Source organism: Platalea leucorodia (genome assembly GCF_965183815.1).
Source record: "Platalea leucorodia genome assembly, chromosome: Z".
NCBI lineage: Eukaryota > Metazoa > Chordata > Aves > Pelecaniformes > Threskiornithidae > Platalea > Platalea leucorodia.
Genome location: NC_138858.1, coordinates 20353750 through 20373305, shown reverse-complemented (window position 1 = coordinate 20373305; position 19556 = coordinate 20353750). Strand labels below are relative to the sequence as shown.

Here is a 19556-nt window from a genome sequence, read left to right as displayed (position 1 = left end):
ATAGACTAGTGCAACTGCTGCCTACCAATATCCATAAGTCTTTACAGACTAATACTTCATACAATGGTCATGAAAAAGTAAGGCATGACTATCCTGCTTTAAGGATGCAATTACGTCCACTGTGAGTATTAGCATGTTGCCTCTATCAACACTTCATTTTCTAAAAATCAATTTTTGAACTAAAAATCTGAAAAACTTAATTTGAACTAAGTCAAATATATTGTTCTGTGGATATTAAGGAACACTTCTGGAAACACATACTAATCATTGTATCTGTTCTACAGTGAAAAATTCTTTTACCAGTATCACACAAAGTGTTCTTACACTGAGAATATCAGACATCTAGGACCCATTACACTAGTTTAATGGTATTTTTAATCTGAATTATGGGAATTCTGTGCGTGATAGATTACTATGCTCTAGGTAGCACAACACACAGGTTACAAGTTACATTAACATCAGTGGCAAAGGAAGATAGGACCATGAGGAAAAATCCTTTGTAGACAGCAAAAACCCAACATTATAATAAAGTCATCAGGAAGAGCTGGCCTATCCGAGCTACAGACCTTACTTGTCAGCATAGACAAACCTGAAGTAATACCTCCCTTCATAGGGGGGTGAAAAAAGTCTAGAGTGACCATTTCAAAACTGAGCAAGTTCTTAAAGGCTTGCTTTGAATTTTGGGGTTAGCACCTCTGCTTCACTGTGCATTAACTGACCCAGTAGCAGCAGGACCAAGAAAAAAATTATGGAAGACAACTGCTTTGAAAATCCAATTCCTAGAATTTATCCAAGTTACAAACATGTCTTGTGTGGGCATGCAAGCAAGCTATCTAACATTTGCAGTAATTTCTTAATTCAGACAGGGAGAACAATCACAGTGACAGCATTTAGTAAAGCTAAGAAAGTATTGCATTACCACAAATGAGCAATGAGGAAATCTGAAATGTTCACCACTGTGCTAAAAAGTCTCACCTGCACGACTTCCAAATGCTCCTCTTCCTCTAGAGCCAAAAAAAATGTCAGACTGAGGTCTGTCTCTTTGCTCATCTTTAATACCTGTAAGTAATACACAGTGTAGTGGACATAGTGTCTAAAATTAGTATAATGAAATACTATGCTTAAAGCTAATACTGTATACTCCAAAAACTCTACAGTGCAACAGCCCCAACAGATTCTTTATGACTCCAACCTATGCTTTATTATTCCCAGTGATGATATTTTTCAATCACGCCATCCATGTTCCACAATGGAGCTGAAGAACAGAAGCTATTTCATAGCTTTCACCTTTATACTTGTAGTTCTCAGGGAGCAAGCAAACCCAGAAAGAATGATCAAAAAGATGTTCTAACACAAACCAGTCAGTATAAAAAACTTACTCTCACTTCGTCCAAAGCCACCAGGAAATCCTCTCAAACCTCTACTTTGTGTACTAGAATCTTCTACAACGTTCCTTTCTTGAAAACCTGCAGTACAGCATAGCACACAACAACTTAGTTTGCCCAATTCTGCATGTGCAGATCAAGTGCCTTTTATTTGGCAATTATTCTTCACAGTCCTTATTTCATTAATTCAGACAAAGTACAATAAAACTAAGTGATTTGCCTAAACATATGAAAAAATTAAGAGAAGAAATGTTTTTTTCCCAAAGTATGACAAGAAGAAGAGTCTACTGCTCTCCTGTTGTATTGCTTCCTGCAAGTAGTAAATCAACCATTAAGTCTTGAAGTATTTGACTTTACACGCACATATGCTATGTAAGCTACTGTCAACACTTCGGTTATTATGCAGATCAGTTCAGTCCTCTGGTTCGGTCACAGGACAACTGACAGCATTTGTACCTTCTCAATTTTCATAACCAGTGCTGTAGAGTGAGGTAGTATTGCAATTACTGCCTCCTATGGAGCAAGGATTTGAAAACCTACCCTTCAGATCTATCAATTTCTATGTTTTTATTACTCAGAATTGCTTATTCAGTTGCTTGGAAAAGGCAGTGCCAAGTATTTAGTGTATTTTTATTTCTAACCCCTTTCCCTAGTCACTCTCCTGATGGGGCGGGAGAAGAGGTAAACAGCCACATGCATAAACAAGGTATTTCTCATTTTAGGTTGGACAGTTTTAGGTGTTGTCTAAGATCCAAGCAGTCAACTTATGTCGTCATTTACTCCTTAGTCTTTATTCTTCAGCTGAACACCTGTTCTATCACCTTGTAATGGCAAAGAGCATCTTCTGCTAAATGAGACCAAGGAGTTCTCCTACCACCACATCTGTAGCTCCTTCTCCACCAACGGTTGGTGTATACCAATTTATTTGTCATTTGAGCTTTTCCAAATTTAAAAAAAAAAAAAAAAATCACATCTTAAAGGCTCGCATGCAAAAGACAGTCTAGATATAAACATCCATAAATACTACAGACCTTAAATACAGATTGTGAGTTACTTCGCAATTGCCAGAGACTCTACAGCAGAACTGTTCGTCAACATTCCACAGCGCCACTAAAGTGCTGCTGCCTGCTTAGTCAAACAAGTCTAGCATTCCCCCACCATAACGGACATCATTCCAAGAGATGGAGAAATGGTGTAGAATTTTTTGAAAGCATAAACATAACAACTTCAAGTGGCTCCACAGCTGTTCTGCAGATCAGAACTTTTCCTGAACATGCCCAAAACCAGGACTAGAGTTTCCATCTTCCTCGTTTCATAATCAGTCTCACTTACAGCCATGAAACTATCTAGACAGATGCTATGTGATAGTAGCTTCCACTGCCCGATGTGCTTCTGATAGTACCTGGTGGAAGCATATGCAGCAGTCCTGCCAAACTGCCAATTATTAACCTCTTCAATGTGCACTGCATACAAGAGTGGCATTGGCCATTGTAAGCAGGAAGAGGACAGGGATTAAATATTGCTTTACGAATACTAAAGAAATAAAGCTTTCAGGTCTTCCACAGAAGAGCACTGGTATATTCCCTCACACGGCATATATGTGAATACTAACATTCAGCTGCCTTTTATACTGCATTATGACTCAACGAAATTATCAGAAAAATACTCCTCTCCAGGGAGAATGGAATCAAAGCAAGAGGTAAACAAAACATTGATTTTAAATGTAGAGTCCTGCCTTCTGGCAAATATGGTGGGGTATTTTATTTTGTGCAGTCAAAACTAAGCGGTGATACCGAGTGCCTACATTATGCAGAAACACGGATTAGTATTACCCTCCAAGTCATAAATACTCATTTGTCTCTGATACAATAAAATTGAGTACCTGAATAGGGAAAACTTAATGCATCAAATATGACTAGCCCCTAGAATTACAGACAGTCCAAAAAGTTACCTCTGTTTGCAAAATTCCTTCCGCTACCAAATCTACTCACTGGTTGACACTGTCTGTTCAGACATTCATCTATACCTATAATTAGAAAAAAGAATCAACTTAACATTCAAAGCTATCTTGGACTTCAGCGTAGACTTTTGGTTTTGGGTGGGTTTGTTTTTTTGTTGTTGTTGTTTCAGTTTGTTGTGTTTTTTTAAACTCAACAGTAAAATTACAGAATCACTCAGGCTGAAAGGGCCCTCAGGTCTGTAGCCTACCTCCCACTCAACAGAAAAACACCACATGACGAAGGTGTCCTTTCATAATACAAAGAAAATGAATTAAAATTACAAAGCTTAGGACAGGTGTAACTACTGTTTTCCATACGGAATAGCACCACTCAGCAACAGTACAGCTACCAACACAGCAAAATTTGAGTTTCCAGAATTTACTCGGACACCAGTTGCAAGGTCCTTCATTCTAAATGTTTTGTCCAAAAGGAAGGCTTAATCACCCCCACAACTACAAATTTTAAACATGCAATCCTACCTCTACTCCTAGAATATCCTCCAAAATGATCCTGCATACGCTGACTTCTGTTAGGTCTTTCAACAGCACCTGGAAAAGGAAAACAAGAAGAAAATAAGAGACTTTTGACACTGTCTCCCATAACATCCTCACATACAAACCAATGAAGTACAACCTACATAATTGGACAGTGAGGAGGACTGAAAGTAGGCTGAACCACTGGCCTCCCAGGGTTGTGATCAGCAGCTCAAACTCCAGCTGGAGGCCCATCACTAGCAGAGCACCCCAGTGACTGCTACTGGGGCCAACACAGTTTATCATCTTCATTCATGACCCGGATGATGGGACAGAACGCACCCTCCACAAGTTTGCAGACATACAAAACTGGGACATAACACAGAGCTGTGTTTCACTCAGAGGAAACTCAAAACACATTAGAGACATGGGCAGGCAAGAACCTTGAAGTCCAACAAAGAGAAATGCAAAATCCTGCACCTGGGGAATAATAACTCCAGGCACCAGCACACACTGAGGCCAACCAGCTGGAAAGCATCTTTGCAGAGAAAAACCTGAGGGCTGTGGTGGACAGCAAATTGAACATAAGCCAGCAAAGTGCCCTTGCAGTAAAGGCTAACAGCCTCCTGAGCTACATCAGGAAGAATGCTGCCAGCAGGTGGGGGCAGGCAGTCCTTCCCCGCTGATGATGCCATATCTAGAGTGCTGCATCCAGTTCCAGGCTGTCCAGTACAAAACAGACACTGACATATAGGAGTGAGTACAGTGAAGGACCACAAGGATAATGAAAAGACTGGTGCATCTGTCATACACAGAGTGGCTGAGAGCTGGAACTGCTGTGCCTCCAGACAAGGCGGCTCAAAGGACCTTACATCTTAACAGAATTGAGCAAAGATGACAGAGAGTCAGATTCTTTTCACTGATATCCAATGAGAGGACAAGAGGCAATGGGCACAAATTAAAATACAGGAAATGCCATTTTAACATGAAGAAAATCTTTTTACTCTGTGGGTGGTTGAACACTAGGCAAATTGCCCAGAGAGCCTGTACAGTCACCATCCCTGAAGAAATTCAAAACTCAGCTGGACAAGGTCCTGAGCAACCTGCTATAGCTGTCCCTACTCTACACAAGGATTTGGACCAGCCAGTCTTCAGAGTTGCCTTCCAACCTGAGTGATTCTATAAAAATGAAATTCCCTATTCTGCAATATCAAAGTAAAGATCAGGGTACATCAGCAACCATCATAAAGATAGGAAATCTGAAACCAAAACATGAAGTCTACAGAATAGCATGATGTGCAAGTATATGGCACATCACAGAGACTGATTGTTACTGTTTTCCTTCCAAGTTAAAACTGCTCAACATAATGATATAGACACCCCTGAAAAAAACTAGGCACTAGTACATTCCACAACAAGACAAACACATTTATTAAAGAAGATATCACCCATATCCAAGAGCTTGTCATAAAGGGGAAAAAAGAAGACAGACAACGTTTCGTACATTACCAAGTAATTCAATTAGGAAACTTTGCTCATACACCACTAAACGAAGTGTTAAACTGCTGCTTTCATAGTCTGAACAATGTTCAGAGTTCCTGCTCACTTGGAAGATTTAAGTGAGTAGGTTGTGGCAAAGCCAGTAGAGAAGATTCTGATATTCTTCTTTATATTTAACATGTAACAAGCAGCAAATAAAACCAACTTACTCATTATTTAAATTAGTATTTTTATGGTTTACCCAACAGATCAGCTTCCATTGACCAAGTCTATTTGCCTTTAAAGGGGCGAGGACACTCCTCCCTTTACTTGCCATCCTAACGCATTCTTATTCCATCACTCCTCTTCCACTGAGATTTCCACACCTTAAGCACACTAAGTTAATTCAATAGTCAAAGTTTTTGGAAAGCACATCATGTGCCAACAAAATACTTGATCAGTAAAGCACCTGCTTCAAAAAGTTCCTTCACCATGCTGCCCTCTGTGTTTACTGCCTCTAGTAATAGAAGATGCCAGACAAAACCACAGATTTATAGACAGCAAACAGGGTAGAACCAATAATCATTCTTTAGTCAAGTCTGCTACGCTTAGCACTTACACCAAATCAACTGCAGACTGCACTTTTACTTGCCAACCCACCTATTAAGATTGATAGAAGTATAGCAACTTTCACAATTATCATTCACCTACTACGTGAATTATTCATGCAACTCATGTCTACATAGGTTTGCAAGCTCACTAGTCTTATAGGGAGTCTAGAAGTACCAAACGCTAGTTTTTAATTCATTGCTACATAATTGACCACTCTAAATTTACTAATTTTTAAGCAATATTTGATAGACTAAGAGGACTAGAATGAATCCTTGTTTCCAATTCACTGGAATTAAAATCTAGCATTGCATCAGCATATCCCTGAACAACAGCTGTTAGATCTGCTGATACCCTTATATGCATTGACTTCATTTTTCTACTGCACATAGGGATTTAAAATCCTGATTTTAATCCATTCCAGAGACATCCAGCCCCAAATCCTGTATATACTAAATACATGTCATTTTAGCAAGACTTTAAATTCTGGGGTTTGTGAGTGTTTTGTTTTGCTTTGTTTGTCTGTTTGTTTGTTTGTTTGTTTTTTAAAGTACCAAAGGAGTATAAAACAGGAAAGAAAAAAGTTCCTTCAGAATTGGAAATTCACAACAGTCAGCTTGTAAAGAAAGTTTTGCTTTCATGAAGAAGCAATACAAAGAACTCACTTGTTTAAGTCAAAGTAAAGCTTTATAAAAAAATAATTTCCAAGTATGCAATATTACTTTTAGCTTATCCTCATTACAAGGATTTACACAAGAATACTACCACTAGCTATTGTTTTAAGGGGGGGGGGGGGGGGGGGGGGGGAAGAGATTTACCTGCCTACACTAATTCTACTCATGCTATTTCGTGTCAAACAAGCGAGCTATATCACTAATAATATAGTTATAAGCTATAGAGCCTAGAAGTGCATTGCATACAAGAGAGCAGCTCATGAGAACTTAATTTAAAACTCAGCTAAAGCACAATCTGTTCATAAATTAGAAGTTTTGCAAGGGGAAAAAAGAAGTAAGGCCCACACAGCCTTTTCTGGAAAAAGGAAAAAAAAAGGACACCTTTTTCCATCATGTTGTAGGGAACAAATCCCTAAAAAATCCCTTTTAAACAAGGTCAAGACAAGATGCATAATGTTATCAACTGAGAGCCTCACCTCTGGACTTCCTGAACAGCTTTAGTTCTTTAAGTCCTTATTTAAACAGCAAATAAGATTTGCTCTTATCTAGCATAAATAAGCAATCTCAGTATTATTACCTACGCTTGAAAACATTCGTAGACTTTCCTAGCAACTAAGATGAATCAGGAAGATTGTGTTAAGCCAGAACAGACACTTTGAAATTGCTCACACTGATCTAAAATGGCACAATATGCTTAGCTCAGGAAAGGAATAAATGGTTAATGACAGTGAAAGCAAGACCTTCAGCCGGAAAAGCCCTCCCTGCCATGAGTTGAGTACAAGAGGCACAAATCAGAGAATACTTAGTTATTTTTGCAATATGTAATGGAAAAGTTAGCAGGCAGAGCTGACAGCTAGTCAGAAAAAGAGTTGGAACAAACAAAACATGAAGCTCCAAGGCACACTTCCACCTGACTTGCAATTCAAGTTCTTTTCACAAGAAACTGCCTTTCCCATTTGTTCTGTATCAAACCATTACTGAAATTAGCAACCTGGACACCTCATAAAACATTTCTACTGTTCTAGGGTGAATGCAAAGTCTGTCCTCCCAATTTTCTATTTCCTTGAACCATCCAAATTCAGAGGAATTCAAGTAGCACAAGTGATACCTTGTTTCTGCCCTTCCTAATTTCCCAGCATCTTGGGGACAAGGAATTGGAGAAATAAGTCTACCCTTCAGCTATATGCTAAAAGGCAGGGGAGAGATACATCAGAGATAAAAATACTGCCATGTTCTAAATGCTCATAAGCACATGAGCAGTTATAAACATATGGAGAAGCTGCCCTATGAGGAAAGACTGAGGAAGTTAGGTCTGTTCTCCCTGGAGAAGAGAAGGCTCAGGGAGGACCTCATCACAGTATTTCAATACTCGAAGGGTGGCTACAAAGAGGACAAGGGCTCTCTCTTCACAAAGAGCCACGTGGAAAAGACAAAGGGCACCAGGTACAAGTTGCACTAGGAGAGGTTTCATCTCGATAGAAGAAAGAAATTTTTTACAGTGAGAACAATCATTCACTGGAACAACCTCCCCAGGGACATGGTAGAGTCCCCATCACTGGAGATTTTCAAGATGGGATTGGACAGGGTGCTAGGTAATCACATCTAGGCTTCCTTTACCACAAGAGGTTGGACCAGATGATCTTTCGAGGTCTCTTCCAGCCTGGGCTGTTCTAGGATACCAAAGTAATTCCTGCTAACCACAATCTGTTAAAATAAAAGTTTAGGTTGCTCTTCCACAGTTAGATCAACTAAATGATACAAGCTCGAAATTTTTACCTCAGACTGAATTTCACTAAAGTTAAAATATTCTCAAGCAGTCTTAAAGACCATTCCTAAGTTCAGAGACTACGGTGAGAATACCCTGATTGCCTTATTCCACATTGTCAGTTCTAACCAAAACCTGTTTCCTGACCTGACTGCCATAGAGTCACACAAAGTAAAGCCTGGGGCAAGTGACCTTCAGGAGCAACCCTGGCTCGGCATATTTAAAACTTTTATGTTCTATATCTAAACTTCTTCTGATTTCTATAACTAAAACTTCTGTTCAAGTTTATAAAGACATCATCTTCATTAAACCAAGAATGCTCTACCAAAACTTGATACCAAACATCAATGTTTTGTCTTGTGGTTTTTGTTGGTTCTTTTTAAATGGATCTAAGTTTCTGTGCAACAACTTCATCTGACCTTTTCTTATTTTCAACACAACTGTCAGACAGGACCTCGCTAGAACTGCTCAACATTGCAGGTAACACTTACTTATTTTCAATACTGTTCACATTTAGCACAGCCTGTTTTAGAAATGCTTATGAGGTAACACCTACTGACTCTCATTAGAGGTTATATACTATATTCAACATGTAACTGCAGTAAATAAAGAAGGGTTGAGGGTCAAAAGGAAAGTCTACTTGTTATGTTACCTGTATCATTTTATGTTGCTTACTCCATGAGGGACACATGAAAATATCACAATTATAACATTGTGGTTTTCTTTAATCTCCTAAACTGTTCAAGGGATCAACTGCCCCAAATGTCAGTAAAATCAAAAGTGCCTTTCACATACCGAATGAGCCTACGCTTGGACTGAAGTCAGATGAGAGGCCATTTCGTCTTTCAGAGAAGCTAGCCTACAAAAAGAAAAAAAGGCACATTATCATGTTAACCCCAGGCCAAGCAAAGTACATAACTACAAATGCAGTTTCTAAGTCTCGCACTTGAAAGACGTTGCCATCTGCACCTTCCGAAATGCAGTCTCTCAGACTCTTCTGTCCACTTCAGTTTATTACACTTCAGTATACTAAATGGCCTACTGTTTGCACCTGACTGTCACCAAAACGACATTATACACAGCTGACATGTGGCATTAAGCATACCTTGCCTTCTGTCACTGATTTATGTAGGCATCAGCTTTGTCACCTTGTGAACAAACATCTTAAGCCTTAAATATGAGAAACATTTATTGTTCAAAACAATACTATAATCTTTTGAAGTATTTTTGTTTTCCAATCTTTCAGACTCTGTACTGTGAATAAAAACTTTTCATCAGTTTCATGACTACATTTCTAGGGTTTTACTAGAGGATGCTTACAGATTATCTTAAAAGGAAACACCTGAAATACGTCAGTCCCTGTTCATATATTCAAAGATTCAGATACCCCATTTGAAACAATTCAGAACAGCACCTAATTTTCACATTTCAGTCTTATGGTCAGTTTTATTTCCAGCAAAGGCCATGTTTAACTTTCTCCTGTTTCATGAAAACCAGACATGTACTAGTAAGCCAATACACCAGCTGACTGGGGAACATCACAGAACTACTAAACTTTTTACTTCCAGACTGTGCTTTTTACTACAGCTTTCACACTTCTCAGTGTAGCTAGCAACCACTACATGAAATTAAACCCAAACTGGTAAAATTACTATTCTGAAAGCGTATGCTGTAATTTCTTCTTTTGGCAACCTTACTTTTAGCCTTACACACCCATCTGGATAAGGCATTCGCCTCTCCTCTTCCTCAAGGCTGAATTTAAACACCCATTAAGACCAACACCAACAAAGATTCATTACAGATTTGCCTCAAATTTACTGCAGCTTCTTTCAATACCAGTAATCACTCAACAACATCAGAAGCAGCAAAACACTATTCTTCAGCTGTCCCTGATTACACTCCTGTATCTTACCCCTCATTTCACATCAAAGCATTTTGCTGCTATGTAAAAAATAGCTAAATTGAATAGGAACAATTTCTACACAAGATTTAGCTCAGGTAGGTACCTGACATCACCCTAGTTCTGCTATGAACCCCAGAACTGTATTTTAAGAATTCTTCTCACCTGCTGCCAAACTCTTGAGACCATTAAGCTGCACACAGTTTAACAACTTAAATGTACTACATCCTGACCTAACTGTAGCTTTTCTCCTGACAGGAATTTAACTCGAGAATAATTTCTACGAGCACCCTTTTCCAGTTTAAGTGAGGTGGGTTTGCAAATGCTGTAGTAGCTCAGCACACTTGGGGGGGCAGGGCAGAAAGCAGCATAGATGCAACTTACAGAAGCAACTTAAACAGAAGATCTGAGAGGATGCAACAGCTCCACCTATTTCTGGATATATGATAGCTTCCTGAGAGCTTGGGAAACAAGACTGGGAACTATCCAGATCTGGAAACATAGCTGCTACATAATCCCAGTCAGGATCCATGAGTCTCTTTGCTTTTCTTCCCTGAAAAGCTGGGTATTAAAAACACTTTCAAAATACACAGCAAAAGGACTGAATCACTTTACAGAATACAGTGACCATGTTAACTTATTTTAGATTATGACCATCATGATGAGACCCACTTACAAATACGGAGCTACAGATGCAATGAAGTTGACTTGGTTTCTATATACATTTAAGCCTGCTTGAAAAGTCAGATTCCCATTTTCTAAGACTGCAGTTTTCTGAGCAAATGAGTCCATGTAACAACTCACTGCTGTCAAGAAAAGATGAGGTTCCATTTATTTTCTCTTTACCAGCTTTTGTGGTCAAGGCTATCTAAGCCATTTCTGCATTACTACAGAGTACTCTTCAGGTTAGAAAATGAAAAGAGCTCACAGAACTATACAAGCAGCACTGGTACCTGAACAAACAGCAGCAAGCAAACTGCTGGTGGGAAGGAAACCTCCTCTCTTCAGTAACAGTGAACCCCTATAGCAGCCTACCGTATTTGCAAAAACATACTGTAAGTGATATTCAAAGTCCTATCTATAATCCTCAAAGAGGCGCACTCCTCCCCCTTCTGATGGCAGCTATGCATTTAAGACCATAAAGTTTGGGAACAACATGAAGTGCAATATTAACTGAACAATGGAGATCACTGAGAGAGTCACCCATGGCAGGCAACAGGAATCACCCCTTTCAGTAGTTACAAAGCTTTACTTGAATACCCCTTACCACAACTGATCTGTAATTTTAAATTTCTACCCTACATAAGTAGGTAGGGTAGAAATTTAGTAGGTAAGCTGCTTCCCTTCCAGCCTCTGCTGGTCCACTAGCCTATCCACATAGGTACTCAACTCATAGCCCAATGTATCGTAATTAATGAGTTACTACTATGTGCCACTTTTAGGCCACGTACTTTTCCACACAGCACACATCCTCTCACAACCCAATGTAAGGAGACAGCATTAAGCAGCTGGAAGAGTAAACCTAACTGGCTACACTAAGCATGCCCCAGGAGCCTCCAGGAAGGCGAAGCACCTCAACATTTTGAGAAACTGAAATTGCTACTATTTGTTAAGAAAACACCATGTTTTCAACATATAAGTTAGGGGCAAGATCCTCCAGGTGCTTCAGGAATCACGCGAACAGGGGACCACAGCCTGCCAGCCACCTAGGCTGCAGGGTGAGCAGTGGGAGGAAGGGAAGAAAAGCAAACATGCTACAGCCCAGTAGTTGCCACCCCATACCTGCTCAAGGGGTGGAAGGATTGGTGATGCCTCATCCCCCATCTCTGCATTCCAGTCCTCTTGGTTCATGCTGTGCCCTCCTAGATCTGCTTGCAGGAGACAAAACACATTAGCGGTGACCCCCTGCCTGCCCCCAGTGGGTCCCGCCGCGACTGTGCAGGGGACACTATTGAGCCCGCCCGTCCCAGCACCCACTGTCCTCATCGCAACCCCCACTCCATCGGAGAGCAGTCCTCTGGGTGGAGACCCTCCCGCTTCCATGGGAGAGGCGCCAGCCCCGCTCCAAACCTCCTTTCCGCCGCCGCCGAAGCTCCCCATCGAAAGGAAATGGCGCCTCTCACCGAGGCGCCTAATAACGCCGCCGCCACGTGCAGTTACTGGCCCGTCACGTGCCTCGCCCGCCAGCCAATAGGAGCGCGGAGCGCCGGCAAAGCGCGCGTGCTGGTGCTAGTAGCGGGGCTGAGGTAGCGCGCGGCGCGGGCGTTGAGCCGTCTGGCGGGCGGGGGCGGGGCGCCGCTGCGCGCGTGGCTGCGGCTTGTGGAGCAGGGGCGGCCTGGGCCTGGGCCTGGGCCTGGGCCTGGGCCTGGGCGCGGTGACCTCCTCCGGCGGTGGGAGAGGGCGGGAGGCGGTGCGTGGTGTGCCTGCCTGTGCCCTCTGTCGCTGTGGGGAGCAGCGGCGGCCTCGGGGTAGCCGAGGTGCATGCGGAAGGAAAAGGGAGCTCAGGAAAATGCAGGTTCACGGTATCTGGGCATTTCTGTCCATTGGTGGTGATCCTGCTCGGCTTCTGAGCATCTGAATATTCCTTAATTTCTTCATGTACGACTGTTAAGGTGTGGTTTATTTTACAAATATCTGCTTCTAATAAAAGTGAAATCCACTGTTTGACAGAACTGCAACTAACATTGTCAGGCCACACCTGCAATGCTGTGTACAGTTCTGGTCCCCATTACACAAAAAAGATGTGGACAGGCTGGAGGGGGTCCAGAGAAGGGCCACCAAGATGATCAAGGGTCTGGGAAGCCTGCAGTATGAGGATAGGCTGAGAGAGCTGGGTTTGTTCAGCCTTGAGAAAAGGAGGCTTAGAGGTGATCTCATCACCACGTACCAGTACTTAAAGGGGAGCTACAAAGAAGATGGAGACTCCCTTTTTACAAGGAGTCACATGGTGAGGACAAGGGGTAACGGGTACAAGTTACTCCCAGGCAGATTCCGATTGGACACGAGAGGTAAATTTTTCACCCTGAGAACAGTCAACCATTGGAATAATCTCCCCAGGGAAGTGGTTGACTCCGCTACAGTGGACACTTTTAAGACTCAGCTGGACAGGGTGCTGGGCCATCTCGTCTAGACTGTGCTAGAAAGGTTAGACCAGATGATTCCTGAGGTCCCTTCCAACCTGGTATTCTATGATTCTGTGATCATTTTACTGCAAACAAGATTTTCAAGCATTAACATAACAGCTAACAGAACATAACCCTTTGCTAGAATAAAAAAAAAGAAATGTTTAATTAGGTTAAACAGGCTATTTATTTTATTTAAGAAAAAAAAAAAAAACCACCACCAAACTTAAGAACAACACCCTCTTCCCACAGTTTTTTGTTATACCGGACTTGGTAGAGAAAAGAAAGAGGGCTAAATTCCTGGCTCAGGGGTGTTACTTATGTTGAAGTGCAGAACATCATGGATAGGACTTGTATCAGTTCAATGCATCTATTAAAAATTGCGGCAAGTACTCTGACACTTCTGCTTGTGTTTCTGAGCTGCTGGTGCAGTGTATGTCTTCTCTGTACTTCTTTTCATGCTGTGGAATAAGGCAGGAATGCTTATTCTGAAAACTGTAAAGGAAGTACATGTCATCCCATAAATGTGATCAATACTTGTTAACCTGCTCCACCATGTTCAACACATTTTCCTACACAGAAAAACTATTTGAAAAACTGTGTGCCTGTTTGAGGACTTCAATGTCTTCTGTTGCAGAAAAGCCACATTAGCTCTGTAATTTTGCAGTGAATATCTGAATGTCTAGCAGGGGCTCTGGGCAACAACAAGGCAAATTCCTGCAGCAGATGGAGGTTATTGGAAAGTGGTCTCTGAACTAATGCTCTGGTTATTTTCACCTTACTTGTTGTCAGTTAAGCCCTGTCCTTTATCGCTGCTCATTTTTCAGGAACATCAGGACAGGACACAGGTTGTGCTCAACCTAGAATGCAAAGCAGCTAAGAAACGTAAAAACCAGCTTCTCTCTCTCTGTGAGATTAAAACTGCACCACTGGACGATATATGAGGCTGTGCTTAGTGCAGGTAGCAAAGACAGCTGCTGGGAGTTATTAGCTTTCAGTAAGTGGTCCGTAAGATACACAATGTCCAAGGATGAAGAACTTGCAATGGGAGCATCTCTGGGGGAAGCGTATAAAGCTGTTCCCAAGTTCCTGAAGCAGCATCTGGAACTAGCAGGGAAGCTCGCGAGCTAATTCTACCCACTGTACTAACTCTGTAACACACCATTTTACTTGTTTCCTAAACAAGAAAACAGAGTAGGCTGCTTCATCAGCCAAAACGGCTTCTGTTTTCATAGCACTGAAGCTCTATTTTGGACGTCCATAGAGGAAAAAGAGCAGTATGTCTGTTTTCCTGAGAAATTTGTGGTTAATGGTAGATGTGCTACTCTGGTACACGTAAGCCAAACTGAGAGCTTCGGAATTGTTCATCCTCCTTTCCATCAATAGGTTACCATTCCCTCAGCTTTGCCAGCATAACTTCATGTTCAGCACTCCCTAACTCGCTCAAGGAGACAGAGTTTAGGTGAATACTTTTAACGGTAGTCTTCCTCTATTCCTTTGATTCTGTTCATTGTAGGACACTATCTGCTGCCCCCAAATTACTTCCCACTACTGCAGGAGAAGCCAAACAATGACATTTTGTGAATGCCAAGAAATTACATGGTAAATGTAACTAATTTGTTCAACTCTGAAGATTCTTCAGGGAGCTACAACTTTTTTTTTTCCCCTAAGGCTGCTAACAATTTGATGTAAACCATGGTGGCAGGGCACAAGCTGCACAAGACATTTGCTGACTGCCCTGGAGGTTGTTTTGTCCAACCAGACCCACTCAAGCAGAGTCACCTAGAGCCAAAAAAGAACAAAGTAGTATCCAACATACATAAATGATATTTTATATAGTACCTTGAAATGGAACATGGAGCTGCAGATATAAAAGTATATTACAAAAACTTATAAAAATAACCCCAAGTGTGAGCGTAACCCCCTAGAGCGAGGAAGAAGAAAGCAGCAACATAAACATCATATTCCTCCCAGAGAAGGAATCCAGATGCTGCCAACTTGCTGTGAAGTCCCCTCATCTCACCACCGCCCAAGAGTGAAACCACCAACTAAAGCACCCAGAGCAGCAGTAGAAGGGTAGGCGTACCGCCAGGAAAAGGCATAGAAAGTAAGCACCGTACATAAAAAAATTTTCTTCTTTTTGTGTAACAATTACAGCTGGATTAATAATGCTTAGATTCTTGGGATTTTAGTTACATTAACAACAAATTCTTGGCTTTACTTATGTGTAAGGTGTGCTTTCTCTTTGCCCACAAACAAGATTTTCCATGTAGCACAGTTTCTACATCTTAAATGCTGATGTATTATCTGTATTTTTCAGAAAGAAGTCTGGAGGAAAATAGATCTCTATCCAGCAAAATGCAAAACCCACTGAAGTTTGTTAGCCATGTGACCATGCCTCTGCTTGCAATGATGGGAAAAGTTATTTGTTCATCCGCTATAATGTTCTATAATGCCTCAATTTTATGAATTTGTGCATATTACAATTATCTGATACCAGCAAGAACAGAGCAAAAGAAGATTCAACATAGTGTGAGGTGGAAATTTTTTAAAGAGCTGGATTTAATACCTTCTTTGTCTTACAGATGTACTAAGAGGTCCAAAAAAAATTTAGGCTCCCATTTTTCTAGACAGTGCCCAGGCATGCAGGAAGAGACACTCTTTGCCCAGAAGGTAATGTGTCATCAGAATATAAACCCACAACATAAACACTGCAGGACAGTAACTGAATAGGCTCGCTTCCTGTTCTTAGAGTAAGTCATTTTTCCTAAGCATAACTCTTCTGAGGACTGTAGCTGCTGACCAAGAATGCAAAGAAATACACGCCATCTATCTGCTATAGCAGTAACTATGTAAGTCTTTCACAGCATAAGACACAGAGGACAGCCTTGCAGGAGTAAGACTAGCTGCTTGCATGCTGAAAAAAATCAGTTTTCCACACATCTCCACTTTTGCAGATTTTAGTTTAATTCACTTTCATAGCACCAGCATGTGGTGTTAGCATTGCATTTCAAATTCATGTGGTAGCAGGTGGACAGACTTCCTGACTCATCAACCAAGATCTTCAGATGTCTGTGGTGGGTTGGCCCTGGCTGGACGCCAGGTGCCCACCAAAGGCACTCTATCACTCCCCTCCTCAGCTGGGCAGGGGGAGAGAAAATACAACAGGCTCGTGGCTTGAGATAAGGACAGGAAGAGATCATTCACCAATTACTGTCACAAGCAAAACAGACTCGACTCGGGGAAATTAGTTTAATTTATTACCACTCAAATAGAGTAGGGTAAGGAGAAATAAGAACTACATCTTAAAAGACCTTACCCCCACCCCTCCCTTCTTCCCGGGCTCAACTTCACTCCCGATTTTTCAACCTCCTCCCCCAAGCGGTGCAGGGGGACGGGGAATGGGGGTTGTGGTCAGTTCATCACACGTTGCCTCTGCCACTCCTTCCTCCTCGGGGGGGAGGACTCCACACTTTTCCCCTGCTCCAGCGTGGGGTCCCTCCCACGGCAGACAGTCCTCCACCAACTTCTCCATCGTGAGTCTTCCCACAGGCTGCAGTTCTTCACGAACTGCTCCAGCGTGGGTCCCTTCCATGGGCGCAGTCCTTCAGGAACAGACCGCTCCAGCGTGGGTCCCCTGCGGAGTCACAAGCCCTGCCAGCAAACCTGCTCCAGCCTGGGCTCGTCTCTCCATGGGGCCACAGGTCCTGCCAGGAGCCTGCTCCAGCACGGGCTTCCCACGGGGTCACAGCCTCCTTCATGCATTCACTTGCTCCAGTGTGGGGTCCTCCACAGGCTGCAGGTGGATCTCTGCCCCACCGTTAACCCTGGGCTGCAGGGGGACAGCCTGCCTCACCATGGGCTTCACCACGGGCTGCAGAGGAATCTCTGCTCTGGGGCCTGGAGCACCTCCTCCCCTTCCTTCTCCACTGACCTTGGTGTCTGCAGGGCTGCTCCTCTCACATATTCTCACTCCTCTCTCTGGCTGCAGCTGCTGTTGCACAGCAACTTTTCCCCCTTCTTAAATATGTTATCACAGAGGCACTACCGCCGTCGCTGGTGGGCTCGGCCCTGGCCAGCGGCAGGTCCATCTTGGAGCTGGCTGGAACTGGCTCTGTCAGACATGGGGGAAGCTTCTGGCAGCTTCTCGCAGAAGCCACCCCTGCAGCGCCCCTGATACCAAAACCTTGGCACGCAAACCCAAAACGATGTCTAAGAGCCACAACGTACGCTTGGATTCTAAAAGTGGCTCAGAGGCAAAAGATGATAGTGAATTTGCTGGGCTATGCAGAAGCAAGAGTTTTGGCCCAACTCAGCTTGCGTGCCGCTGAATTTCAGGATGATGGGTGGTGTTAGTCTCTGCTGCCTGATTTCCTCCCACAGTCTGAAATTCAATTACACAGCAGTTTTCTTGCAAGAGCAGTCCCGCTGCTAGCCACACAATCTGTTTTGGGCTGCACTTGAACAGAAAGTACAGATTGGGATTTATGTCTAGCTTGTTTTGTAATATTGCTCTCACATGGGGAAGCTATCTGTGCTGTGTTCCTTGCATGCAATTCAGCAGTTTTCCCAAGAATGAGCTATAAATATCCCTAGAATTTTACTTTAACCAGGGTCTCAACTATGAAAAGGACATGTTCCCAACTTGCTTTAACTAGGATGAACCCCCCCTCGCCCCCCTCAGATTAAAAATAGTTTATTTCTAAAATGTGTTGGCTGGCTGATTGTCGCTGCTGTTCTGTCTGCTTACCTGCCCTTTGCTCAGCAAGCTTTGCATGCCTCCCCCAGCAAGTCAGGAGACTCATGATGCACCATTCCCCACAGAAGGTGCTTCGCCAGTCATGCCAAGACCAGCGCGGTTTGTTAAGGGTTATGTCTATGCTTTGTCAACATACCGACTGCAAAAGCATGGAAGCAGATGGGTGAGCTGCTTGCTTGTTTTCTGTGTGTGTGATTGGCACCTCATCAGCAATCACCAGCAAATCCGAATCTTTTCTTCGTGGCCGTTTGGTAAACGCTTGTCCATACCCTAAGGACCTCGCCTGAGAACGGGGCGAGGCACGGAGCACGCTTTGCTGCAGCACACGCACTTCCCAGCAGCAAAGCCCCGCGGCTGGGAGGCCGGTGCGCTCCGCTGCCCAGCTGGAGACTTTGCTTACACAGAAGAAGAGGCGGGAGGCCGCCACCGAGACCACCCAGGCCCCGACCCGAATCCGCGGCCCCTCAGAGCGACACCCGCCCTTTCGCCTTCGGTGCTGCGCGGGTGCCACCCCCGCCCGGGCCTGGGCCTCGGCCCCGCCCGCAGCGGCGCGCAGGCGAAGGGCGGGAAGCGCCGCGCCGCGCACGGCTCCCTGGGAAGCGTAGTCCCGCCCTCGGCAGCGCCCGGGCGCCTTCCTCAGCGGGGCCGCCCTCGGGAGCTACGCGGCCCGCCGAGAGCCTCCCGCCCCGGCCCCGGCCCCGGCCCCGGCCTGGGGTGCTTCCTGTTGCCGCCGCGGGAGCGCGGGGCTGCCGGAGCGGAGCGAGGCGAGGCGGTGCCGCCGCCGCAGGTAGAGGAGCCGGGTCTGTTTGTGCGGCGCCAGCCGGCAGCGGCCTCGGGCCCGGCCGGGGCGCGGGGCGGGAAGGGAAGGGCGGCTCAGCGGGGCCGCGCCGCGGGGCCCTCGGGGCGGCGTGCGAGCGCTGCCTCAGCCGCGCTGGCCGGCGCGGGGCGCCGCCTGCAGCCCGGCCTGCTCAGCCCCCGGCGGGCGGCGGGCCGCCGGGCCGAGCCGAGGCGCTGCCACCCTCCGCTCCGCTCCGCTCCACCGGGCGGGCGGGCGGGCTCCGAGGCGCCCTGCTCTGCCGTGCCCTGCCGTGCCCGCCGCCGCGGGCGCTGGCTCAGCGGGGAGCAGGGGGCCCGGGGCCGGGGGCGGAGCGGCCCGGGCGGCAGCGTGGCGGCTTGGGGCGCGACGCGTTGGGGGGGAGAGCGGGGGAAACATCCGCGCGTCGCCTGGGGTGCGGGCACGGCGTGGAAGCTTTCCGGGCGATTCAGAAACCAGGGAGCAGCTGACATCGGTTTTAACGGGCCTGTGGACCCAGTAACCTTAAAAAAAAAAGTGGTGTTAAAAATCTAAGTTAATCCCTAAGGTGATAACTATATGTTCTTGTATGTATTT

At 44.3% G+C, this 19556-nt stretch overlaps 2 protein-coding genes across 3 annotated transcripts in view; one reads left to right on the top strand and one right to left on the bottom strand.

Annotated features, from left to right (window-relative positions):
• Positions 1-12385, bottom strand: part of DDX4 (DEAD-box helicase 4) — a gene marked incomplete at both ends in the record, with an annotated part of 30488 nt that extends 18103 nt beyond the window's left edge. The window contains 6 exons of the mRNA XM_082335392.1: positions 976-1059; positions 1380-1466; positions 3337-3411; positions 3865-3933; positions 9181-9244; positions 12068-12385. Of these exons, the coding sequence (XP_082191518.1) occupies positions 976-1059; positions 1380-1466; positions 3337-3411; positions 3865-3933; positions 9181-9244; positions 12068-12385 (697 nt within the window). The remainder of the gene's footprint in view (positions 1-975; positions 1060-1379; positions 1467-3336; positions 3412-3864; positions 3934-9180; positions 9245-12067) is intronic.
• A 6510-nt stretch (positions 12386-18895) lies between these two features.
• SLC38A9 (solute carrier family 38 member 9) overlaps positions 18896-19556 on the top strand; it is a 49067-nt gene continuing 48406 nt past the window's right edge. For both annotated transcript variants that reach the window (XM_082335431.1, XM_082335429.1), the window contains exon 1: positions 18896-18953. The gene's annotated coding sequence lies outside the window, so the exon portion shown is untranslated. The remainder of the gene's footprint in view (positions 18954-19556) is intronic.